The sequence below is a fragment of the Propithecus coquereli genome, unplaced genomic scaffold, assembly GCF_000956105.1.
Source record: "Propithecus coquereli isolate 6110/MARCELLA unplaced genomic scaffold, Pcoq_1.0 Scaffold34, whole genome shotgun sequence".
Taxonomy (NCBI): domain Eukaryota; kingdom Metazoa; phylum Chordata; class Mammalia; order Primates; family Indriidae; genus Propithecus; species Propithecus coquereli.
Window position 1 is genome coordinate 5,671,048 of NW_012149063.1, and position 27,752 is coordinate 5,698,799.

The 27,752-nt window shown below is 41.0% G+C and overlaps 1 protein-coding gene across 2 annotated transcripts in view; it reads left to right on the forward strand.

Moving 5' to 3' along the window:
• The window catches only part of RAPGEF4 (Rap guanine nucleotide exchange factor (GEF) 4), a 298,433-nt gene that overhangs the window by 50,797 nt on the left and 219,884 nt on the right, over positions 1 to 27,752 (forward strand). Inside the window, exons 3-4 of one of the 2 annotated variants that reach the window (XM_012650785.1) lie at positions 541 to 629; positions 15,044 to 15,190. In XM_012650785.1, coding sequence (XP_012506239.1) covers positions 541 to 629; positions 15,044 to 15,190 — 236 coding nt within the window. Of the gene's footprint in view, positions 1 to 540; positions 630 to 15,043; positions 15,191 to 21,356; positions 21,724 to 27,752 lie in introns of those variants that run through there. The other variant, XM_012650786.1, reaches the window with a different exon arrangement.

Below are 27,752 nucleotides of genomic sequence, written 5' to 3' on the forward strand. Positions count from 1 at the left end.
AGGCTGGTCTTGAACTCCTGAGCTCAAACAATCCGCCCACCTCGGCCTCCCAGAGTGCTAGGATTACAGGCGTGAGCCACCGCGCCCGGCCAACACATTGCTTTTAATATAGATTTAGGAAATTGGGGTGGTGGTCCAGTATTCTGTTAATATGTATCCCATCTGTAGTAATCATTTTCCAAAAATCACAATACAATGAAACGTATTTAAGATAAACTATGTAGAATATCAGCCAATTCTTCTTAAATTTGAAGGATCCTACAGCATTTGGGGTTATCATCTGTTATTACAGCTCTGTAAGTATGGAAGAGTTCTGTTTAATAGAGTTTCACTTCATAGAATATTGAATAAATAGGATATAGCTTTGTTGATAGATGAGGTAAAGGAAAACATGTCATGTTCTTGTGGGAAACAGATAGGGGAAAGGTGGTAAGCTCAGTTAGGTCCAAGTCATGCTTATGATAACCAGTGAAAAACTGTCAGATCAGAGAGTAAAACTAACTTGTATTTGGTATATTTACATCACTATTTCTTCTCCAGTATTTCGCCAGGGTGATATTGGAACAAACTGGTATGCTGTCCTGGCAGGGTCTTTGGATGTTAAAGTATCTGAGACCAGCAGTCACCAGGTAATATATGTTATTTTTTTTAAAGTAATATTTATTATTTTTATTTTTTAAAGATACATTATCCCTATGTCTTCAAAATTACATTTTCAAATCTACTTCCTCTTCCCCATAATAAGGGATTTAGTAGTATTTGTTGGATTCCTTTATTAAGTTACTCAACAGACATATATATTGAAAGTCTTCCATGATTTGAGTATGATGCCAGCTGTTGATACATGGAATGCAAGAACACATTGCCTACCTTGCAGGAGCTTGCAGTCTATTGGGAAATGCAAACAATTGCAATGTGATCAATTATTGTTGTATAAGGTGAAGTGTAAGCAAAGGGGAAGGAGAAGCAAGTCTTCGTAGGTTTCCTCTTGGATCCTTTCTCTGTCTTGTATCCTGACTTTTTTTCATCCTAGAAGTGACCTCATCAGCCTTTTAGGAGCTCCAGTGGTGCACGGAAAATGTGATTCCCCTAAAATCTCTATTTCTCCACCTCATCTTTCCAAATGTGGGAGGGCCAATAATATTATTTATTATTAATAAAGTACAGCACTTGTTTGTTTTTTTATCTTCGTTAGTCACCTCTGAGGAGTTTGACATCCTAGTAAGATAAAACTCATGTCCTTTTTTCTCTTCACAATATTTGTGAATATTTAAAATTGGACCTAGAGTCTCCTTTCATATCCGCAGTGACACTTGCTCTGTCATTATGGCATGTGGCCTAAATGTATATAACCTTCCTGTTTAGAGCCAAGAACCTCAAATCTGAAAAGTAGGGCCCCTAAAGGGCCACCTTCAAGTGTCACTATGAAAATGTTCCAATTCTTATTTCTTTATTTTATCAGGATTCAGATAAAAACTGAGGGAAGAGAATTGGTTAATTGTAAAATCAGAAAGAATCAAGAACAATCAAAGAATTAGTTAAGTGGGCAAATAATCTACAGCCAAATACCATGTTTAAGACAGTGTTTCTGAGCCTTTTTCATAAGTAGCACACTTCAAATGTGAGAAACATTTATGACACATGAAATTACAGGTTTAAATTTTGTAGGGACCTATGTGCATGTTGGAGTTGTGGGCAGTTTCTATATTAAAAATGGAGTGGTATCCCAAAGATTGTTGGTAAGATGGTCATTTGGAATTTGGAATATAGTTTCCTGTGTTGTATCCATTGTAATGGATAGTTAGTATCTGGGCAGTGTCCAAATCCTACATAACTCACAGTGTACTCTTTCTGTGCATCAGTGCGTTCCATTGGACACTGAGTGGAACTTGTGCTTCCCGACTTTGATGGTACTTTCCCTCTTCCCCTCTCTCACAAGGCTGGTTTTCTCTTAGAAGGAGAGGGTCAAGTGAGAGGTGGGTTTGATTCTTGTAAGCTGCTTCAGTTTCCCAACAGGACTGAGAACAGCTAGCGTTTCTTGGACATTTGCCATATCTAAGATATTTATCCATATTCAGTTTATCCAGGATTTCTGGGATATTTGCTTGGCAATGTCCCAAGCACTTAACATGCATTTATTTACTCCTGAAATCCTCACAACAAATTTATAAGGTAGGTCATGTTACTGTTCTCATTTTACAGATGAGAAAACAAGTCCCTGAGTGGTTAAATAACTTGCCTCAAGTAACAAATCTAGAAATCAGGGGAACCAAGATTAAAACCCAAGCAGTCAGGCACCTGAACACATGCTCTTAGCCACTGCCCCCCACCACTGACTCACAAGAAATAGGATGAAACGTGCAAATGCCCTCTCTCTCCACCTTCTGTCGTCTTTCCAGATTACCCTGTGTCCTTTCTCTCTGCACATCTCCCACCTGTAGGTGCCGTCCAGGTGGGCACCCTCTGGTTCTTAGCTTAGAGCTGCTCCTGGTGATTCCCTTCCCCAGGTTTCACCTCCACAGATGTGTTGAGGGGACAGGGGTTGGGGTGGCCCCTCCTGCTGCTTGAGGTGGCCCCGATTGAGTGACGATGGAGAGAGGGGAGAAGCTAAGAAGAGAAAGGTGAGGAAAGAGAGGAAAGCGAAGGAAGGTGAGAATTGAGGAGGGGAAGCTCAGGGAGGAGAGACTGCAGGAGAGAAGAGGAAGAGCAGACGTGCCAAAGGGGGTGATAAGTAGCATCAGCACCGATGTGCCCACACACCAGATGTCAGAGCTGGCCCGAGATTTGGGAGTTATTAAAATAGCACTTGGCCAGGGGCTTCAGGAATACTGCCCTGGATCAGTTTCCTCTCACCATGAGGTCTTCGCAAAGAATAGCTGAGTTAAACTTGGGTTTAGCTGTGGGTTTAAAGAAATTTTAATAAGCCTTTAATCTTGGATTTTAGCTGTGGTTTTGACCTCAAAACCAGTGCAGAGGACTTTTCTAAGCTGGACTTAATCTTCTCTTGGTTGTTAGGAATTATTGGAATTATTAGCTTAAAACCCACTCTGGCTTAATGCCTCCTTCATGGACTTCATTCCACAATGTTCAGCCAGAGTGTTCTGGACTGAGTCATATCCCTCAGATAAAAGGAAGAGAAAGTACATCGACCCCTACACACTCCAGCGCTCCAGAGCATAGCCTGAGACAAGCAGGGCCCAGCCTTCCAGCCAGCTCTGGGGGGCAGAACACGGGTCCAGCCACATAAGAGAAAGAACCTAAGGAGAATGGGCAGGATGGCTGAACCCCCTTTTAGGCCAAGATGCCTAAAAAGGAGAAACGAAAACTCCGTATCCACCTGTGCTGGCCTTGTAATGGGCTGTGGGTCTCTGCCCACTAGCAGGGTGGGCTAATCAGGATGATTGGTTAGCTTGGCAGAGGAGTGCCCTGTGTAAGTCAGGGTTCTTCAGAGAAACAGAGCAATAGGAGAGAGAGATTTATTTTGACAGATTGGCTCACACAGTTGTGGAGGCAGGCAAGTCTGACATCTGTAGGGCAAACTGGCAGGTTGGAGATTCAGGTGAGGGTTTTTGTTGCAGTCTTTTTGTTTGTTTTTGAGAAGGGGTCTCACTCTGTCACCCAGGCTGGAGTGCAGTGGCACAATCATAGCTCACTGCAGTCTCGAACTCCTGGGCTCCAGCGATCCTCCCACCTCCGCCTCCCAGAGTGCTGGGATTACAGACGTGAGCCACCACACCCAGCCATTGTTGCAGTCTTGAGTACGAAGGCTGGAAACTCTGGCAGAATTTCTATGTTGCAGTCTGGAAGCAGAATTCCTTCTTCTCTGGGAAACCTCAAGGGAAACCTATTTGCTCTTAAGACCTTCAATTGATTGGAAGAGGCACACTCACTTTATGGAGAGTAATCTACTTTATTCGAGGTCTACTGATTGTAAATGTTAATCACATCATAAAAATATCTTTACAGCAACAGCTAGACTCAAATTTGACCAAATAACTGGCCACCATACTCTTGTCAAGTTGACACATAAAATGAACCATAATATACCCCAATGGGGAGTGAAACGGGGGTGGGTGATGGGCCTTGGGGAGAGGAAGAAGGAAAGACCTGGAATTCCTGTCCTTGAGGCCAGAAACGATCACTGCTAATGCCTTCTCTGTGTTACACCGTGCCAGGGCTTCCGTGTACACTCTCTGAGTTCATCTTCCGGCATTCATTTCTACCTCACCACCGGCCTTGGAAACGGGGCTTAGCAACCTTGGGTGCAGCTTTCCCAGGGCCACGCAGATGTACACAGGCAAACTAACATTTGGATTCGGGTCTGACATACTCCAAATGGCATGTTCTTCTGCTGCTCACTCATGAAAAAGGTGGGGCTGGGGTGATAAAAGAGACAAAAGAAAAGCTCCAAGAGGCTAAGAGAGAACTGAGGAGAGAGCAAAGAGGTCACAGCTCAGAATGAAGTCTTTACAAGAGGGCAGGGCAGGGTTTCTCGCTAGCCTGTCCCTCCCTGCCCTGTGTGCTGCCTTCTCATCCGAGAGTCAGAGGGGGTGCAGTGGCAAATGCCCCTCAGTGGGGTGTTAGCCGCGTCCTAGCGCGTCCTGGAGCTAGGACAGTGAGAGCAGGGCGGGGCTGGCTCCTGGCAGTGGGGCGCCTCCCGCAGGCCGAGCACGACCTCACCGGCTGCTCACACAGTGCCATCCTGCCTTTAATGCTAGGATGAGTCTCCTTTTACAGGCTAGATGTTCGATAACTTGCCCAAGGTCAGGGGCAGTTCTTTGTGATTCTGGGGCTCAAGTGCTTGGCCTTCAGGGTGGAACAGGAGACATCTGGAAGTGTGTGAATGGGAAGGAAGGGAGGTGAGGCCCGAGCCACTTAGGAATACGAATGTGGGGAGGACATTTTCCCTGCAGCTCCTCCGACCCCACTCCTGCATGTCTGATGCCAGCTCTGAGCTCCACACCCCCCCCATCTCCAAGCTGCTCCAGGGGGGCCTGTCCCAGCCTGTTTCGGATCTGGAGATGCGCAGTGAAATGAGTGCTCCCTGTGAGGGGTGGGACGGACAAGTGTGGGCGGTGGGGGAGGGAAGGCGAGGTACGGTCTGCACAGGCGCAGGTGGAATGCTTAGAACTGATGCTGATGGATGTAGGGCTGAGAGATGGGGAGCTCCTGACTCAGTGAAGAGGTGGATGGCGATGCTGCTGAAGGAAGTGGGGAATACCTCAGGAAGGCAGCCCTCCACAGACCGCGACAGTATTTTTATACTGTGCGTTCAGTAGCTATTATTGGTTTGATGGATGTTTTTCCCTAAGCAAAAGCACTCTCTTTCTTATTAATGTACAGTGATAGAAAGATATAACTATATATATTTCAAGACTACATAGGGCATAAATATCTTATTTAACTCATAAATTCCCGTTACCTTCCTGCCTGTTTCAGCTAGTGGTGGACACTCCCGCTGAGCGCCAGAACCGGCCCCTTTCCTGTCCCTCACACAGTCAGGCCCTCCCAGGCAGGGCCCAGAGCCACACTCCGCTTCTGCTGCCCGGCGTCCCCCTTGGCTAAGTCCACCCAACCCAAGGCTTCAAGAGCCTGGAGGGGAGAGAAAAGCCCCTGGATGGGGAGGGAAAATGCCCTACATCTCGGAGACCCTCCCTGGGAGCTGGTGCTGCATTGCTTTCACTTCTTTTGTTACTGCCTTGTCCTAAGACAGAATTGTCCCAGAATTGTCCTAAGAATTCTGGGAAATGCATAGATTATTCTGTTCCTATTACTATGAGGAACTTTTGGAGACTTACAAGTCCTTGCAAGTATCTTTCCATAAACTATATTTACTCCACTACTCCATAAAACAAAACCTCAAAAACACTCTTACTGCTCTGCGTAATTGTCAGAGCATCTCCCAGCTCCTCAGACACTGTCCCTGATCCTGCCGTGGCCATTCCTTGTCTTACCCTGTGAAACTCAGAGGACCCGGCAAGGGGACCTGCCCACAGACCACTTCATCCTCAAAAGTGTCCCAAGCTGGCTCGCACATCCGTGGAGATTTCCACCAGCAGCATGGATCCCATCAAGAATTCATACTTCCAGTTCCCCAGGAACACCTGTCTGCACCCTCAGTCTCCTACCTAAGCCTGGCCGGGACAAATGCCTTTAGGTGTCCACCACTGAATTCTGGGGCACAAGAACCTCTCCTGTCTCGGGTACCTGTGTAACTTCAGTGGTCTAAAAGTCAGACATTTTACACTCCCACTAGAATGAATAACACTATGGGTGTATTTTTTCCTCACTAATATTTTAATGGATTTAGGGTTAGAGGTGAACATTAAAGCAAGTTACAAGCAATAAATAAGCTTCAAAACAATAAATAGGCTTATAAACCTCACTATATCAGACAACATTACCCAGCTCTGTGTGTGTGTGTGTGTGTGTGTGTGTGTGTGTGTGTGTGTGTCAGAGAGAAGGTCCTGTTTTTTTCTGCAGATTTTATAGGTGAGGGACATTTTTGGCATTTAGTAAATACCTAAATTTTAGAAATCTGTAAGAATTTAATCTTCATACCAAAAAAGTATAAAATTTTTCCAGTCGACTGGGCGTGGTGGCTCACACCTGTAATGCTAGCACTCTGGGAGGCCAAGGCGGGAGGATCGCTTGAGCTCGAGACCAGGAGTTCGAGACCAGCCTGAGCAAGAGTGAGTCCCTGTCTCTACTAAAAATAAAAAAAATTAGCCAGGTGTGGTGGCGTGTGCCTGTAGTCCCAGCTACTCAGGAGGTCGAGGCAAGAGGATCGCTTGAGCCCAGGAGTTTGAGGTTGCTGTAAGCTAGGCTGACACATGGCACTCTAGCCCAGGCAACAAACAGAGTGAGACTCTGTCTCAAATAAATAAATAAACAAAAAAAATTTTTTTCCAGTTATATGAAAAAAGAATTTCTGATGGCTGCTGACAGAACAGAAGTTCATGCTGCAAATTAGGGAATGGGGTGGTTTATTGATTCATTAAAACCTCTACATCTTCATTACAGGTGCTCATTTAAAGTGTTAATATTTAACTAATTAATGCAAGACACAGCAGTTAAATTCAGACCTCCTTTGAAATCCTATCTCCGCTACTTAATTGTCTGTGGGTATGCACAGTTAGATTATTTGTAAATTCAGGATCCCAATTCCTACCTTAAATGAGCTGATTTATGTAAAGCACTTAGTACAAAGCCTGGGATAGAACAAGAGATCCTGTGCTTTTGGTTTTGTTTTATTTTGTTTTGTTTTCAGAAGAGACGGAGTCCCACTCTGTCGCCCAGGCTGTAGTGCGTGATCATAGCTCACTGCAGCCTCGAGCTCCTGGGCTCAAGCCATCCTCCTGCCTCAGCCTCCCGAGTGTCTGGGACTACAGACGCACCACTGCACCTGCCACCTGGGCTTTTTAAAACCACCAGTTAAAGAAAGAAAAGTTGGTTGCCTAAAACGGAGTGCTGTAGGTTGCAACACCTGCAATACTATGATTTTATCACAAGAGGGCAGTGCTAGAATAGAAAAAGGAGGAAATGTATTTGGGATTTCAAACAGCAAGTTTAATAATATTGTGCAGCCATTTCATGGATAAGAGAATCTGGGCTGCACTTGGCCTCGGTCATCACTTAATTTTATCCCCTCATCTGTCACTGTGAACTTCTCTGGCGAATTTTAGCCCAATTTCAGAAAAAGATCTCTTACTGATTTTCTCCCTAAAGTAATGTACTTTTATTTGCCCTCTCTTCTTTGCCTTTGCAACAAACACGTTTCTAAGCATTACATTTTTGTTCATAAGGAAAGACATGTTTTGCTGTAACGGGGATCTCTCTGTCTCTCTCTCATTCTGTCTTTGCCTCTCTGATTCTTCCATTCACTCACTTCGCTCCCTTATTTTCGAACAGAGAATGTCTCCATCTCATTTTTCTGAGCACATTTCTGAACACATTTATTGAGCCCATAAAACGTGAAAGGTGCCAAGTCCACAGCAGTTGTTTGTAATCTCTTCCCACTTATCTGTGCTCAGGTCAGGCTATTTGTTAGGAACTGATTGGGAGTTTATTTAGCATCCTGCATCCTGTATTTAGTTTTGTTGCCATGTAATTCTTTGTTTGGGTGGATGTAAAACTGCTCCACAGTGCTGGACACATTGGCTCTCTGCTAAAATGGGCTGGTCTCCCTGATTCAGTTACCGGAATGCTAATGCTAGTCCATTTTCATCAAACCTTCCCACAGCCAGCTTGTCTGATCTTGTTAAGCTGTGCCTAACATGCTGATTTTAGGGAAGTGTTCTAAAAGTAACAGACCTTGTCTTTGCTGTTTGTTAGAAAACACATTCGAATTAGAAGTATTTTGCCTTCTTGCTTTGGCAATAAATCATTTTGACAGCACATACAATCTAACATCTTGACAAATTAAGAGATTGGGTTCCATTAAATTTTATTATTTGAAGGGACTTGGAGCACTCAGTAAATTCCGGTCCTAAATTTAAGCTCATGAAATAAACCAAAGTGCTATGAAACTTAATGACAAGTATTGCCTATAGGCCTAAAATAAAAATTGTAGAAGTATTTGCCTTGTAAGAGTTTATGTTTCTGGGCCAGGCGCAGTGGTGCACGCCTGTAGTCCTCGGGGGGCTGAGGTGAGTAAGAGCATCACTTGAGCCCAGGAGTTTGAGGCTGTAGTGAGCTATGCTCAAGCCTGCAAATAGTCATTGCACTCTAGCCTGGGCAGCATAGCAAGACCCGGTCTCTAAAAAAGAAAAAGGAATTTATGTTTCTGGCCCTCCGAATATAAAGGACCAATTCGTTCCTTGGTGTTAACTCATTGTGTATCCAAAACATAAATTTGCCATGAGACAATGAACTCTTCTTAAGCCCTGGATATGGAAGTGAGTTCAATATGCATAATAAAAAGACCCGATAGCCCTTAAAGTTACAGGACAATTTTTTAAAAATATCTTGATGTATTTATCACAGATAATTCTTATGCCTCTTTTATTGATTTTTATCTATTTTAAATTTCATCAGAATGTCTATAACTTGTGTAAGTTAGATTTCAGCTAATGGTTATAGTCATTATTTGCCAGACACCGGTTTCTTAGCTTGGATAACAATCTTAATTATCAGTGACATATAACCATTGGCTTTCTTAACACCATTCCCATTTTCATACTGTAGCTATGTTTATAATGAAACAAACAAATAAAATGCCTCATATGAGAATGCCTACTTTAAGAAAATCCGGGATACCATAATTCAGACATACAAAGCAGATAAATTAGGGGTGATTAGTTACAGTACAAAAGGATTCTTTGATTTACAGCATGATTCGTCAGAAGGGTTCCTTTGAAGACAAGCTCCCCTAGCGAGCTGAAGTGTTTTGCAGATCATTCAAACCACTTGACATCCAGACTAGGGGACCCAGAAACTTGGAATTTAAGTGTTGAAAACCATCATTAGTTGAAGATTAATACAAAATGAATATAGAGATTCTCTGTTATTTAAATAATAGAAAAAAAAGAATTTGTTTTTTAGAAACATGGATAACTATACATGTATATAAATATGACTAAGTTAGAAATAATATTTTCCATTATTTATGGAGCCCCTACTATGTGCCCAGAACTATACAGGACTCTGTCTATATATTATTTTATTTCTACTTAATACTGGTAATAATCTTATTAGAAAGATTATGCCCATTTTATAAACGAGGATACTGAAGCTCCAGGGAGCATTTTGCTCAAAGCCACCAGCTAATAATTGGCAGAGATGAGTCTGGGTCTACCAAGGCCCATGTGCTTTTTTCACTCTGCTGCCCCAAGGGGATTTTCTCTGCCGAGCGTTGACTGTTCTCTTCTGGGTGCTTCTACATGTGTGTCCTCTGCCTGATGTTACCCCGCATTCCATCAGGGGTGGCTTTGTGGACATCTTTATTAACTTACCTAATACCAACTTTTATGAACAGAGTTAACTAGACCCTGCGTACCCACTGAAAACACTGTGCCAAGATATTGTTCTTAACCTCAGTGGGTGCACAGCCAGGTAGAGGAGAGCCTGGAAACGGCAGGCTGCCCTTGGTGGCAGCGGGAAATGGCTAGAGGGCATGTGCAGGCAGCGCTAGGCAGGAGGGGGAGAGGAAGCAGGAAGGTGGGTGACATAGCCCCCAGATCAGTGTGGGAAGGGCCAAGGCAGGTCTAACGAGTGGGAGCATGATGAGGCCTGGCCCCCCGAGGGGAGCGTCAGGAAGTGGGCCCAGTGGTGGACGTGGGCGGTGGGCAGGCTGACTAAGAGGTCTGGCCATGGAAGGACTGCCAGAGAGAAACTGGGGCCCGGGAGGGCTGTCAGGACAAGACATTATTACTTGGAGAAGAATTAGGATACCCAGCAGGTTATGAAGGCAGAGACTCAGAAGGACAGAAACTTGGTTTCTCCAACTGATGTAGGAACTCCATTATTAGAAATGGGGCACAGGATCGGCATGGGAAGGGCAGAAAATGCTGATTTGATTTTTAATTACTGCCTTATAATTGCTTAAATTTCTCCTAATGAATAGGGGATTTCCTGGGATGGATTTGATCCTCTAGGGAGGGTCAAGTGGACCCCCATGTTGGAACCGGAGGATTACAGGGGAAAAATGCCAAATGTTTTATATTTTCCCTGGTGATTTGGGCTTATTTGGTATTCAATAACTATACAGGTTGGTTGATGGAAAAAAGAACCTATACGAATTAAATTAATATCTTAATCAATTTTCCTGCTGAGCTTTGGCAAGAGGTACTTATATTTCCTATGACAATTTAAGAAGTATAGGGATAGATAATTAGACTAACTAATTTCTAATCTCAGCACTTCTACTTATTAGCCGTGGTTGTGGGCAAGTTAGTGAACATCTCTGAGCTTGATTTTGCTCAACCTGTAAAACAGCAATAATAATACTGATGTTGTGGGATTGTGTTACTACTACAGTTTATTAAGCGTGTGTTTTGAGTCAGGCACTGTGTAAAACAGTTTAAATACATTATCTCATTTATCTGTTGTAAGAAATAAATGAAGCATCATAGTCAAGACACCTGGTCCAGTGCATGGCCCAGTCCTCCACTCACAGCCATGCAGACCCACATCTGTGCTGCTGCACAGTGGGACATATATTACTATTAAGGATCTGTGGGTAAGTAAGAAAGATCTGCATTCCCGAAGGAGGAGAAGGAGTGATCAGGTAGATGGATAGGAGATAGCTGGATCAGATAGGAGGAAGAAATCAGAGGACATATCAACAATGTGCTGTAGGTCATTTTTTTTAAAAGCCCATTGCCTCTTGTTATATAGTAGAATTGATCTCGGGTGACCCAGTATGTTTTCCTAACACAGTGAGGTCTTCCCATGTGTCAGCCAAGGCATACTGCACTAACGATGTGTCTGACCCAATGGTGAGTGAATAGCTGTCTCTGTCCCCATCACTGAAGTCTCTCTGTGAGTGCTGGTGTGGTCTAGCACCTCCCAGAGGTCTCAGTGTCATCTAAACCCCACAGCCATAGTGGCTAACGCACTCTCTTGTTTAGGGTTTCCCCAGAAGCAGACCTGGAGACAAGTATTTGGCTGCAGTAGTTTTGTGGAGATGACCCCAGGAAATTTGGTCAGGGAGTGGGGAAGCTAGACAAGGAAGGGGGGATAGCCCATGAAAGTGTGTTAATAAGAAAGTTTCCACTGTGGGCAACTGGGCTCACTCCTTCAGGGGACCCTCTAAGGAACTGCAGGGCAAGGAAGCTGGGATATTTCTCCTCCCATTCTCCTGCCTTCTTGGTGGAGGAAGCACCCGAAAGGCTTTGATTGCCTAGCACTCTGCCCACAGGCAGAGCAACGATGCAGATGCTGGAGGTAGGACACCGTACAGAACTGTCCAGAAAGCTATGAATGACTTTAGGGGTGGGTAGGGAATCGGCAGGGCTCCAGCAGCATCTGCTAAACGCACCTTCATATATTGAAGACACTAAATCTTCATTTCCCATTTGAAAGTCCTCGAAATAAATTGCCATCTTACTGCAAAACAGGACATTCCTTCACTGTTATTGTTTCATATTCCCCGAGTAGGGGATTTTCTTCAGTCTCTATGTCACTGTAAACATGTTCGTTCAGATGGCCTCTCTGAACATGGCCTCTCTGAACATTAATTTGCAAATGAACATAAAATAAAAATGTTCTTTTGAATAATGCCTATTAAGTAAGGATTGAGATGTGAGCAGACCTCTAGAGTATATGAAAGCTTAAAATAAGTCATAATGTTGCATTTAGAAACAGACACCGTCAGCAACAGGCTGAGGCATGCATTGAGCACATCTACAGGGCTTCAGACTTGAAACTCTGACCCGAAGAGATCTGGCTAGATGTTGGTATGGACTGAAGGAGAGTGCTTCTTCCATATCGACTCACATTTCTCTTGTCTGCGTTTATCCTGCCTTTCAACGTGCATATTGAGCAACATATACTGATTCTGCTAAATGAGAGAACATTTGGATGTAAATTTCGTCATTTGATAATTATTTTCTGAGCACACTGCGAGGCCCTGCCTGGGATCCGATGTAAATAAGGCCTAGCACCCATGGGCTATAAAGGTAGCGATTAGTCTATGGAGTGAAAATGTTCTTCTTGGCACCTTCTACTTCCCTGTGCCCAATCACACCAGTGCCCAACCCATACCCCCAACTCCATTCAGATTTCTAAGTAGATTTGTCTGAAAAATACTCCAAACCTGCTGAAAGTAAAGTTTGAACTTGCAAATAATAGTTCTTTCAGGTGCGATTTTCCAGTCCTAATTCTAAGATCGTATCTTGTAATTTGTAACTCTCTGCCCTTAAATTGGAGTGGAGCAAGCGTCAAGGAGGAGGAGATATAGAACGGACTGATCCCACACTCAGCTTTGGTAGGAGAGTGTGGGTTCCTGGAAACAGCCAGGGTGCTTGAGACAGTGATCCCAGCTGGGCACTCGCTGGCGTGGTCCTCCCTTTGCAGAGGAGGTCCTGACACAGTGAAATACACTGAGAAGTGCGGTTGGCAACACTACCATGACTAAATTTTGTTATATATGATGTGTGTATATATGTGTGTGTGTGTTTGTGTGTGTATATATGGTAAAGTTTAAATCTCCTTTTGTCTTTAGTCTTTATTACAAGAGCTGTTCAGTGGCAAAAGGACAGGCTCATGTGCATTTCACAACCTATTTTTCCTTGTGTACTGTTTGGCGACAAACTACATATGTCAGGGATGGGAAGTGATAAAGAAGAAGACTGGTTAATCCATAAGCTCTATAACTAGCTCAAGAATAACCAAGAACTCCCTAATTCTTTTGCATTAGACTTTGCAAATAACCATCGTACATAAGCTATGTGGATGGTGGCAACAGTAATACTTATGGTCCCTCTCTCAAGTTTTAAAATAGAACTTAACATTGGAAAATAAAAATTAGGTGAAAGAATTGTTTCTGAAGGGTTCAAGTGATAGAAAAAATGAAGTAAGTTAGTGGGAGTTTCAAGGGAACCCCCTATTGTAGAGAATTTGTGATAGTGTATGATTTATCATAATCTAGCTTGTATTTTTACTAGAATTTAAAAATTACTCAAGAGGTACCTAACTCACTGAGTATTGATATTTCAGTTCTGGGGATATTTTTTTTCTGAGTGAATTTGTTTGCAATTGCCTTTCTGGAAGATTTATTAGCAGGCTATTCTTAAGTTCTCCCCTGATCTTTTATTCTTTTCTGAGATATTATTGATCTTATTTTCCTGAACATAATTTTATATGGTAGTATCTGTGCAGGAACAATTTGCTATGGTTCAAGGAACTGGATTCTTCTGGGCATTTGTCTTAGTAATGTGATTACAGAGTCACTAACTTGATCTTAATAACATTTGCCTATTATTGTATATTAGGTGCATGAAAGGAAAACGGTGCTTTCTAACTCAGCGGATTACCCTTGTGTGGCTCCCTTAGTTTATAATACCTTGCAAAATTAATGTCCAGGTGGTTTTGAGTAGCTGTTTGCATTATCTGAAACTAGTTAAGATTAAATCCAAACATTGTCACCAATGTTGCATGCAGAGAGGAAATTACCTTTTTAGTAATCCTTAAGAAACTTTCAAATCATTGATTCACAACATTTTATAAACTAGTCACACTGTATTTCATCGGCTGATGTTTTTACTCTGTTGTGGCTGCAGGAGGCAGCATGATACAAAAAGCTTGGAAATCTATAGTCAGATAGTCAGTTAGAATCTGGCCGTACTACTTGGCTGTGTGAACTGTGGCTGTGTGAGTCCATCATCACTCTCACCCTCAGTTTCCTCATTTCTTCAAACAGACTGACCTAGTAACATACCTATTGCAGTTTCCTATTTAAATATTGTAACTACACTCTCTCACTAAAAACAAAAACAAAAAAAAACTCAGTTCATCTTCAATAGATTTCTCCCATTTTCTTAAAGCAGATAGTAATCAGTTATATAAAAAGGTAAGATTATTGTTAGCAGCTTTATTCATAATATGCCCAAACTAGAAACAACCCAAATGTCCACCAATAGGATTATGGGCGAACAAATTATGGCACACCCACACAATGGAAAACCATTCATCAATATGAGGAAAAAATTACTGATCTATGCAATAAGATGGATGAATCTTACACACATTTGTTGGGCAAAAGAAGCCAGACACAAATAAAAAAATATTGTCTAATTCCTTTTACATGAAGTTCCAAAACAGGCAAAACTCCTTTATGGTGACAGAAATCAGAACAGTGATTACCTCTGAAAAAAGGGTCTTGCCTGGACAGGGGTATGAAAGAACTTTCAAGCGTGATAGAAATGGTCTGTCTTGATTTGGGGGGTAATTACACCAGTGTATCTGTTTGTCAAAACTTATTGAACTGTACGGTTAAATTGGGTGTTTTATTTTGTACAAATGATACTTCGATTAAAGGAAAGAAAACTCACCTATCCATTAGATACTTAATTTCCTAATGACCAGTTTTTGGGATTCGCAGGATGCAGTGACCATCTGTACCCTTGGAATTGGGACGGCCTTTGGAGAGTCCATTCTGGACAACACACCCCGCCATGCGACCATCGTCACCAGGGAGAGCAGTGAACTGCTCCGCATCGAGCAGAAGGACTTCAAGGCACTATGGGAGGTGAGCCCCAAGGCTTCTTTGTCAATTAATGCGGTTTCAGAAAAGAAAGGGAGCTGCCACATGGATAATGGCATTACAGTCAAGCCTTAATGTGTTCTGTTCTGAGCTGGTGGATGGAATTTAATTTTCAAAACTTGTTTTTGAAATGAGTGAGTAAAAAAGCCATTTTGACACAAGATATCTTTTTTTTTTTTAATTTAGTGCTTGCTCAATTTTCTGCAGTTTGACATACCTTATAATTATTTCTTGAATGACCATAGAGTGTTTTATGTATTTTCTCCCTCCTATTCAACAGATGTATTCTTAACCAGGGAACAAAATACTTTGACATTTTCTTTTGCATTTTAAAAATCATCATTGACATGTTCCCGGGGAAAGTGGAATGAATGGGGTTAACATCTGCTTCATTTAAATGCTTTTAAAAATGATGTGCCCTATAATAAGGTATGGGAAATGGAGGTGCATAAAGATGTCTGGTTACTTGCCAACTTCAAAATGCATAGGTGGCACAGCAGTGGATGGACGCAACTGGTCCTGGTGGCTTTTGCATTTACTGATGCTTACCAGCGCCCCTTAGGGTGTTGCACTCATTTACAACAAGTATGAGGAATAAATCACCTTATATGCAGCAATGGCAAATAGAGCACTTTAGAAAGGCCCAGCTAAGCCTTGCATCTTTTACGTTCATTCCTTTTCAGTTCTTTACACTTCTGATTTTAACCTGTGGTTTGCTCCTTGTCTTTGTCCTTGGCTCAGTATGTCCAAGTGTTAACCCATAGAGCAGGCAGGCTTCGCCACTTGTCCCAGTGTGGCTAAGATTTTAAACTTGATCTAAAAAGAATTTTGTGTAATCAAATAGTTTCCTCCAGAGCCAAACAAATGACAGCTGTATTAGGAAGCCAACCTGCAGGTGAATGAGTGATGCTTTGCCTTAAAAGTCATGCAAAGCCTTGGAAGGCCTTGGTGGTAAAACCTGTTACTTTTATTCTTGGCAGTAGTGAATAAATTGTGGGGTTACTTGTTTGAAATATTTCTCTTAGAAAATATTAAAGAGCTCCAACCGCTCTGTAAAGTTCAGAGACAAAAGCTAGTTTTAGGAAGGAAAATCGAAAGTAGGTTTGCATGAGGTGTGTATAGAAAGGATTTCTGTTAATTAAAAGGGACCAAGCTTGAGACAAATAAGCCATTTTTTGGATCTTTCATTTTAAAAGATAAACCGAAAAGTCTTTTTCAAAAAGGGAATTTGGAAAACTCGATCTAAAAAGAATTTTGTGTAATCAAATAGTTTAAGAACAAAAATGATTACCCGTGATGTGTGTCTTTATACCTGCTTTTGTCTGTATGACTTACTCAAATTGCTGAGAGAGGATGGTTTGTGGAAATATTGAAAACATTTTTTTAATTAGGAGCCCTCAGTGCTGTGAAGGAAGTTCCTAAGAAGTTGCTACCTGTGAACATTAAAACAAGTTTATTGTTTAAAAAATTTTGAAACAGACAGAAAATCAAATATGGTACAATGAACACCCATTCACTCCCTCTTAGTTCAGCAGTTGTTAACATGGAGCCATATTTGCTTCATCTTTGCCTGTTTTTTTGCTGAACCCCTTTAATGTAAATGATAGAAGTCGTGACATTTCACCCTGAATATTCAGCATGTATCTCAAAAAACTTAGAATATCCTGCTACATACCCATATCTCACCTATAAAACTAACAGTAATATCCTAATATCATCTAATACCCAGTCTATATTTTAAATATCCTGAATTGTTTCATAAATATCTTTTATAACTCTTTTTGCAAACAGGCTCTAATAAAGAGCCATATATATTACATTCAATTGTTATATCTAAGTCAGTCTCTCTCTCTCTCTGTCTCTCCCTCTCTCTTTCTCTCCTCTTCCTCCCTTCTTGACCCACACCCCCATCATGGCATTGACTTGTTAAAAAGGCCAGGTTAATGTCTCCCAAGATTTGTCTGATTATTTTTTCATGGTATCTTTTTTTGCACCTCTACCCCAGGGTTTCCTGTAAATGGAAGTTAGGCTAGAGGCTTGATTAGATCAAGTCAAGCATTTTTGGCAAGAAAATGTCAAAGGTGAGGCTGAGTACATCAGGAGGATCATAATGTCTGGTTGCTCCACTATTAATGACAGTAAGTTTGATCCCTTGGTTAAGTCATATCTGAATATGCTTTAGAAATGTTTTCCACAGATATTTCCCTAGAGGAAAATTGTTAAATAGGGACACTGATATTGAGCACTGTCTGTGCCGTCCCAAACTGTGCCTCATGTTTTGCAGCTCCGTGGGTCCAACCCCTCACCTGTAACCCCCAGAGCATGATTTCTGATCCATACTGTGGGCAAGTTTCAGAGAACCATTTAGAACTGAAAAGGGTGGGTAGAGTTTTTAGTCTGACTTTTTATACAGGGTGGGCAAATAAAATAAAATTAGATCAACATGAAAGACATTAGGTATGTGTTGAATAAGTGAACAGTGAGAGATTAGTTAGATATTTCTCACAGTGAGTAAGAAATTAGTCAGGGATGTTTCATTTTACTTGCCTGTCCATGAAACTAAGTGTAGAGTGTGAATTAGGAGCTCAATCAATGATTTAACTGTCTAAACTGAAAATGCAATAAACCCCATTACCTAGTGATCTGTTAATCAAAAATTTATTGATGGGCATGCTTGTGCATATGCAGCACATGATAAGCCTAAAAAGTTGTGCAGTTCTAAAGTACCTTCTGAATAAGAAAGATTGGGTTTATTTTACTGCTCATTTATTCAACATATAATGAATATCTCCTGTGTTGATCTAATCAGATATATGTATATGATGTATGTGTATGTATATAGATGTGTGTATATACATATACATATATATTCATGTTCCTGCTCTCAGGGTGGGGGGGAGGAGAAATAAAATAAAATAAATCAATCATATAATTTCACAGTATGTCATTATCATTACATAAATTTTATTTCTCTACTTTGAATATTAGTGATTTATTCATGACATACACACTAATCTGCTAGCAAAATATTTGATAGCCAGAACACCTATTCCTTAATTATGGCAGATCATAAGGTTAATAAATAATCCAGCCATCCATTGTACTGGTAAATGATAACTATTAGCAAAATTAAAACCTAAGCTTGTACTGGCAGCTGAAATCTAAATTAGTCTTGTCAGCCGAATATCAAAAGGGAAGAACTATGTAGGGAAGAATGATGTAGCTTCAGTATTCAGGCAGACTCCTGAATCATCACTGACCTGGGAGGTGGCAAAAAGAAGGCAGCAGAAAGGTGAACTAGGTAAGGCCTCTACTGTTGGTAGGTAAGCTGCTCAGGGTCCGCGTCAGGCGATAGGTTCCCAACAGTAAAAATTAGAGAACCTGAATCATGGGTCCAATGGGCATGTGCCTCTCATTGGACTTTTTACTCTGGAGGAATGGCATGCTGGGTGCATCTTACGGCAGGCACTCTGATGTTTAGCTTTGTCTCCTGTATGTGCTCTTGACATCACTTACAGTGGCTGAAGGCTAGAACATTCCCATCGGGATTCCGAGTTACTCCTAACTGAAAATTATGATCCCCAATTATTGACAGCTAGCTCAGTCTGAAAATAGTCCTTTAATAGGCTGAGCAAATACTCTATTTTATATCTTACACTTGAGACTTTAATGGCCACACAAATCCCCCTTCCTTTCTGGGCCAAAGGCAAGTTTCCTGGGCTTCCAGAGGTATATATTCAGAGAACCACATGTGAGATTTTGAAATCCCATTCAATTAATCCCAAATATCTCTTGTTTTATATTGTCTATTATATTGTAAGTCAAATGGGCAGCATCCAGAGTATTTTTTAAAAGTTATTGGTATAAATCTGACCAGAAGCATTTATTCAATAGTCTCTACAAATACATAAAATAATCCCCAATATATAATTGAGGTAGCAGCTTGATACTTTTCTTTGTACCTACATCTTTCCTAATGAAAATATTAGTACTGTCTTTCCTCCTCCCTTTCCCTATTTCAGTTGCCAATTCATGGTCAGATTGGAAGGTGCTGGGTTGCTCCGTTTTAGTTAGGTCATATTTTCTTCGCGTAAGTGAATTATAGTAAATTTATTTGGACTTGGTAAATAATGTCTCCATTTATGCCTTCTTGATATTAGAACTTAATAAAAAATATTAACTAGGGTATAGAACATCTCATTTTCCAGTAACATTTCAGGAGGGAGGAAGAAACGGGCAGAGAGAAAGAGAGAGAAATATTGGAGATAGTTATGTTTCTGAATTACACACAGAAGAAAATTAATTTAAAAGTCTTGAAATACCATTTTTAGTTCTTGAGACAATTATAATTTATAATTTAAACTCTTTGACACTAGTGGCATTTTCTACCCTCAGTAAGGCAGTTAAATGACAAAGCAGTTAAGTGTAGGCTTGGAAGTTTAAACTAGTTATTAATAGTTGATCCAACATTATGGATATTTATGATTGATGGTAGCGCTTGAAATAAATATAAAGCTGATTTACTGTCCAGTTCCATGAATTTCTTCTCAGCACATATAAGAGGGTTTCCAATGGTTAGAACAACAATGAGAGGTTTTTTGTTGTTTTTTTTTCCTGAATTTCTGTCTAATGTTGTGTGTGTAAGAGGGTGCTTTCAGGGTTGTGGCATGTTCTGACATCTTCACATGGAATATTCCTAATACATGAAATTGAATGAGGTGATGAGTCCAGTGTGTTCAGGAAAGTAGATTTAGAGAGGCACTCTCGGTCAAATCCATAAAAGATGCTCCTGGAAGGCCCTTGAACTAGTGGTTACCAGCTGTTTACCTGTGTTTCAATTGCATGAACATCATTCTGGCAAAAAATTTTCCTTTATTTTGAATATGCTTGAACAGTGAGCCATGTTTAAGCATATTCAAAATAATACATATTTATGAATAAAGTCTTTGGAAATTTAAAGACAATAATAAAATTACAGAGCTGTTAAAAACAAAAGCAATATTTTAAATTTGTAGTCTGACTTGTGTCACAATAAAAGTGGTTTCTTAGCTGTAATTGTTATCCAGAAACCTCTTTGGCATTCTATTGTGATTTTATTCCAACCAAGGCAAAACATGTCACAGAGAACCATTGCTTGGATATGATGATTGCTCCAGTAGAGTTTATTCCCCAAAAGTAGCTGTGGCCTCAGTAAATATTGTTAACTACATATTGTTAATCTATTTCATGCCTTATGAGATATAAAACTGAGTGATAAAAATAAGGTGGTTCATGTTTCTGTCTTAGGAAAAGAAAGCAATTAGTAAACAGGAATATTGCCAAGAGTAGAAAATGCTGTTGAAGAAAAAGTCTATTCCTTAATTTTCAGAAATTTTTTTTTTCTGTAAGGTTATTCAGATATGTTAGCAGTTGTGGAACTGAAAAGCTTTTTAGTTATTTCTATTTACTGCCTTTTTTAGAATACATAGGGGGAAAAGCCCTTTTCCATTAATAATCCTTCATTAATATGAGAATAAGAACTGTTGAAACGATGGCAGGTTAGTCTTTGCTCATGTGCTTTAAAAAGCATATTAAAGTAGTATACCTTCCAGAGGCATCTGCTTCTGTTTGAATAGGCTTGATGTTCCTATCTGTCTGCAGCTGTCAGAAAAGTGAAAGCCAAATGCTTAAAACGTAATGTCTCAGAACATAAATATCTCAGAAGTCCTTTGGTGGGTTTTATGGCTTTATTTAACATGCTAACAATTTCAGGTTGTTTCACTTTGCATTAATGGTGGGCTTTCTAGGTGAACTGGCATTTCACACGGGTGTTTAGCGGGCCTGGGTATTGAGGCGGGACTGCATGGCCTATCCGCAGACAGGCAGCCCCTCGCCTGCCTGTTAATGCCCCGGGACCCGCACCCTCATCTAAGGAGTAACTGGAGTCGGGCAGCCAAGGGGCTTGCCTTCTTCCAAGTCAGTAGCCCATGCTTACTTTTGACAACTTCGGAACTTTTACTTCAGGGTTACTTCCCAGGCCAGAAATTTGCATCAAAGGGCTAAGAAAAATACATCCAAAAATAAACATGAAAGCCAAGACTTCATGCCAGGAACTCCAGCCACACACATCCTGTTGGCTGGTTCTCTTGTCTCTCTCCTCACAGTTCTGATTCTTTAAAACCAAGCGGAAGCTGCTCCGATGACTTAGACCTACGTCTGCACCAGGGCTTCACTCCTGTGTCTTCGGGCTTTTCCATGGAGTGACAAAATGATTCAAATCCAGAAAGGAAGGGAGTGAAGTTATTAGGAGCTAACTAAAGTTTAAAAAAATAAAAAGGAAATCTTTTCCTTTACTGCCTGAGCGTTCCTGGGGAACCATCACACCGATTTCCTCTCTGGACTGAGAGACACCCACTAGTAGATAAGAACAGGGAATTCACGGAGATGAAGGTACATTTTGCTGCCAGATAAAGGATAGATACTCACTGGATGTCTGAGAACTCTGAGAGACGGAAAAAGAAGGACGTATGCTCTACAAGGTCAGAATGGATTTTTTTTTATTCTTCAGAGAGGGTGGGAGAGTGGAGCAATAGTACATGCCACTGTTTGCATTTTGGAATTATGCTCAAAAACATCTCTGGCTTTTCTAATTATGTTTCACCAGACCTAAATATGTGCCATGGCACTGACATAATTTGATTTCATCTTTGTCTGTAGTGTGTGTGGGGGCAGAGAGTGAGTGGCAGCTCATCTTTTTCTGATGGTGAAGGATGTTTATTTAGCCTTATGATCTTAAATATGTTTCTAAAAGATAAACAAAGATAGTTGTTCATAACTAGGCAGAGTCACATTTATCACATCAATATTAAATACATGTATTTATCTAGTGACATAGTTGCATGGCACATATTAAAAATGAATTTTGGTCAAGAAACAGATTGAGGGTGATGGTATTTTACTCTCTGGATGCCTGGTAAGTATCTTGCCTGTAGATCTCAGACTATATGAAGTCCTTAGTGTTTATGGGCATTCTGTTACATTATTGATAACTTGAAGTTCTACCTGCTCCCCAGGCTATGATCCCACTGTTTCTCAGAAGATGATCAGGGGGTCTGAACAGATCAAGGCTTGACTGGCAGATGCCAGGAATAACCAGATGCTGCTCGGTAGGCCTGTTGGCAGGGTGCTGTAACCAGTAGTCACTTCCTCTGAGCTGGTGCATCTGTGGGTGCTCATTTCAGGAGCATACAGTGGATGCTCAGGTCTTTTAGGAGCTGCTGTTAACAGAGGTTCTGAAATGCCTCCCTTGGCTGTGCGGTTGCCCGCACTCTGTTGCCACCTCACCCCCACCCTCTCTCCTGCACTTTTATCTCACAGTGGGCCTCTTCACTCATTCAGCTGACCTACTGGGCAGCCTGCCCTTCCAAACAGCTGCTCAACTCAGGGATAATTGATGCCACTTTAAAAATTTCATCTCTAAGAAGCTTCTGTCATATTCAGTAAATGTACTTGGTTCCCACCACATGGAGGTGCAAAATACACCACGTCTGCCTTTCTGTGGTTTGCAATCCAGTGGAGAAGACAGGCAATCACAAACACAAATACAAGACAAACTGAAAAATGCTCTAAGAAAGGTACAGTGAGCTGAAGGACCTAGAGGGAGGAGAGGGAGAGATTCATTTCCACCCGGGGTCTCGTTTCATCCAAAGACAAAGCGATCTGGTTCCGAATTCTTATGTGGGTAACAAGGCTGTTTTTCAGCATCCCTAAAGGATTGGGGTCAGTTGACCAAATGATAGTGTTTGCGGCAGCCTTGTCCCGAGGGACTGAGCACACAGAAAAGGGCCGGGTTTCTTCACTCCGTGGTTGTGTTGTGTGGCACTCTGTGTTCTCCTCCTTTGCTGGGCCCCCAGGCAGGGCTGGTGAGAGCTCAGCCTGTCCTTGGTGGGTGTCATGTGTTGTGTTTCCGAATGCCTGGTTTTGTTTTTTGTTTGGTGTTCAGTCATCATCTGGAGAAATCCGCTCCGAGGTTTAATGGGTTTCTCCAGGCAAAGGCAGTTCTAGTTGGGAAAACTTTAAGAACTTGAGACTTACAGGAGGAACTCGTGGTGTGGCCTGGAGGATATTGTTAAGCTCTTTATGTGCAGAAAGCCCTGTGGTCATGGGACTTTCCTGCTCTTGTGGGGCCAAATTCCACTCCTGCGTAGTCTCCAGGCTGCTGTGAGAGGTTAGGGCACAGTCACCGGGGCAGAGCGTCTGAGACTGAGGAAGAAGCAGCAGGGTGTTCAGTGACAGGGTTGGCCTCTCTGAATTCCTGCAGTCTTGCCCCTGTTTGATCTCACTGGCTTCAGGGTTTTGAGCTCTCTAGCCCAAACCGATAAATGCAAGACAGACCTTCCAAAGGCTGTTGATGTGGTCGAGCGGTCGGGCCTGAAACTCCAATCTATTCCTGGTTTAACCCAACTTTGCTGGACGACTTTTTGCAAAGCTCTCCAGCTTCCTGGGCCATCTCATTATAAAATAAAGATACCTTTATTTAAATCCTGCCTTGCTGACCGGAGTGGTCAAAGTTAATGTTGATTGATTGGTTACTTCTGTGCCTTATGAATTGAAAACATTAGTGTCCCCCTCCCTTTTTGGTTTGCAAATTAAAGAAGGCAGAGCCACAAATTATGTGAATGGAAAGAATAAAATATACAGCAACAGTTCATATTGTATCAAAATATATTATTTGGAAGGGATGAAGAACTTTTTGATATCTTTCATCATTTATAGTTATAGTTCTTAAAACTGGTTTCACATTAGAATTATCCGGGGAGCTTTTTCAAAAAATTCCCATGCCTGGGCCCTCGATAGACTGATGAAACTAGAATCTCTAGAAGATGGGGCCAGGCATCAGTAGCTTGTTAAATCTCCTCACATGGGTCCCCTGGGCAGCAAAGGCTGAGAATTGTGTCTTCCAGCAGTGGGCTTTGGTGATTCACCCCGCCCCTTGATGCCTACTTCTTCTGCATTCACCTGGTTGGCATCCTTGCCCTGGGCTAAGGCTGTCTGATTAAATATCTTTGTTCCTTACTAATCTGTGTTGAATTTCCTAGTGTAGTTTTTCCTTCTCTCATACAGATATTCTATGACCAAATTGGGGTTTCTGCCAGATTTAAGTGATAGTGGCTATCAGTGCTTTAGAGAGATTCTGTGGGGTTTATTCAAGACTTTATAAATTAGATATTGCCTGTGTGGAATGTTTATTGAAAGCATAAAAATAAGGTGCAAGATCATCCCCAAATTCCACCATCCTACATGCATACATGCTCGTAACTGTCAGAGCAATGGTGTTGTCTCACATTACGTAGCTCCTGGGAAACTCCACTCTACCCTTGTGAGAGAATGAGAGTTAAAAAGACAAGTAATTTCTTAGCATCATTATGAAAACAGTTTTGAATTCATGGATCCCTCTCTGAGAATCTTGGAGCTGTCACCTGTCCCTGGACTATACTTCAAGAATTACTTCTCCAGGATAAATACCCAGAAAAAGAGTTGCTAAAGAGTATGAAAACTTCGATGACTCTCGATAAATGTGATCACATTTATTTTCAATAGCTTTTATTCTGCCACCAAGAGTACTTGAGCGTGCCTGTTGCTTCTGGCCTTGGCTGGCGTAACCATTGTACACACAGATGCTGCTCAGTTTACAACCCCATAAACCCATTGTAAGTTGAAACTATCATAAGTCAATAATGCATTTAATACACCTAACCTACCAAACATCATCACTTAGCCAGCCTTCCTTAAATGTTCTCAGAACACTTACATTAGCCTACAGTTGGGCAAAATCATCTAACAAAAAAGCCTATTTTATAATCAAATGTTGAATATCTCATGTAATTTATTGAATACTGTACTAAAAGTGAAAAAAAGAATGGTTATGTGGCTACTTGAAGTACCGTTTCTACTGAATACCTATCAGTTTCACACCATCGTAAAGTTGACAAATTGTAAGTTGAACCATCAAAAGTTGGGGACCATCTGTATATATTTCTAATATAATAGGCATTGCTATTGTAATTATATTTCTTTGATTACTAGGATGGTTGAGGTATTCTTATTGATTTCTTTACAGACGGTATTTTCTCTTTTGGGACACGTTATGTGAATGCTTTATTTGATCAAGACATTAGCCCTTTGTTATAATTCCTCAAATGTTTTATCTTGGTCTGTTTACTTTTTATTTTTCATAGTATTTAATGAACATACAGTTTAAATCCATTAAATCCACCGTAAACTTGGCTATTTCATGATTTTAAAAAAATTTTAAAGTTTGTTTTATAAAGATAATATCTGACTTTTATTCATGTCCAATTTGAAAAATAACGTGATATAAATGATAATGTGTCTTACCCAATGGTGTTGGCTGCATGAATTGAATGAGTTTTAAAAATTTTTTGCTGCTTCTCTCTTTTGCTTTAAAAAGTTAATAAATGTTCTTAGAAATTCATATATTGCCTCCAATTGTTTCTTATAACCTCCATGTGGACCTTATTTTAGGCTCAGTAACAAAATTTTCTTAAGATTTCTTTTCTGGATATATACGCCATGATCTATGCTTGCTCTATCCCCTCCTTTAGCACTTGGGTTTCTGTGAAGGTCCCAGTGATTTGAGTGTGGAACACTCTAGTCCTTGGTTCCCAATTGTCTCTGAAACACCTCTCTAAGCTTTGGGTCTGAGTGTAACATACCACCGAGTAGTATTGTGATCTTTTCCAAAAATAGTGAAGTGAGTCCTCTTTTTTTAGGCGTCTATTACTATTTTCTCTCTGTCACTGTCTGATATTGTATCTACCTCTTTAATAGTTCTGGGGAAAGTGCTGAAACTCTTACCAATAAGAATGTCAATGAAAGAGTTTTTCGTTTTTTAGGCCATGGCTATTTGTTGTGGGTTTTAGTTTAGAGGGTATTTTTACTCATGCTTAACTTTGTTTAAAATTCATAGAATTGCCTAATACAAATATTGTGAAAAACAAATCTTTGTAATAACTTTCACTATATATAATTCCCATTAAAAGCATAACAGAATTTGAAAAAGGGAGAATATAGTAAAATGATCAGATATTGCATTTAGTAAGAGATACACCTGTTCAGGAACATACGCAACTTTGTGAACAACACTGTGAAAAGTTATAGAGTTTTAAATATCTTTTAGAAATGTCAGTGTTTTAGTTCTCTGAAAGCTGTACTGCGAGTCACACTCCCTCCATCCACATTTTCTTTCCCTCATTACCAAAAAGCGTCATACATAGCAGATAGCATATTAACAAGGTGATGATCAATACATGACAATGAATAAATTAAAATCCCTAGGTGAATTCCTGATAATAGCAGTTGGAAGCATGTGCATGATACTCTAAACAGCTGAGTCTTGGCTCTGTTTATACATTTCTGGAGAAGTTTTAGCATAGTTGGGAATCCCTCGCCCCAAATTCTCTTTCTTGCTTTCTGTTTGTTGCTTTATATTTTCTTCTCCCTCATCCAAATCCCTTCTCCAGACTTCACCCAGGTCTGAAATGTTAGACTTATCTTTTTTCCCTCCAACTTTTAATTAAAACTTTCAAACATTCAGAAAAATTGAAAAAAAAAGAAGTTCTCTCTCTCTCTCCATATATATGTATTTGTGTATATATTTGTCTGTTTTGCTGAACCATTGAAAGCAAGTTGCAGATATCATGATACCTTACTCTTCAGTATTTCAGGTTGGCTTTTTCCCCTGCTTCTCCTTGTCCTAGCTGGTCTCCCATTATAATCAATTGTATATTTATCCTTTGCTTTTCAATTCCATTCCACCATCCACAGTTACTTTCCTTTTTTCTCAGGCCTTGCCAGTGTGAGGGAGGCAGAAGGCATTATAGTGTTAAAAGACCATATCAGAAGGCTGAGGCAGGAGGATTGCTTGAGCCCAGGAGTTGGAGACTACCCTGAGCAACATAGTGAGACCCTGTCTCAAAAGAAAAAAATAGTGCAAAGACCATGGACTGGAATTGGCCAGGACATGGTGACAACCCTGGTCTTGCTTTTTGCCAGCTCTGTGTCCTCAGGCAAGTTACACAATCTCCCTAACTCTCTTCCCTCATTTTTATAATAAAATGGGGGTCAAAATAATCCTACCGCAAGTGGTTGTTGGGAGGAAGGAATGATATCATGCAATCAATCCCTTAATTAGCCCCAAGAAAGCGCCGAGTAGATGGTGTGGTGGTGGTGACAGATGAAAGCATAGACAGAGCAGGGATCGAAACCCCCACCCCAGCTGCTCAGACACTGAATGCTGCTCTCACTGCTGCCCAAGGGGTACGGTTCAAACTAGCTACCCTGGCATGCTTAGTTTTCTAAATTTGGTCCTATGTCCTTTTCCAGCCATATTGCCTCTATTAATTAATTAACACATTTTTACTGACCTAAATCACATCGGCAAGCATTCGTCCAGCATCCACTGAATGCCAGGTACTGTGCCAGGCACCACGGATGCAGAAATGGACAACTTGTGGCCCTCAAGGAGTTCACACACTAATGAAGATAA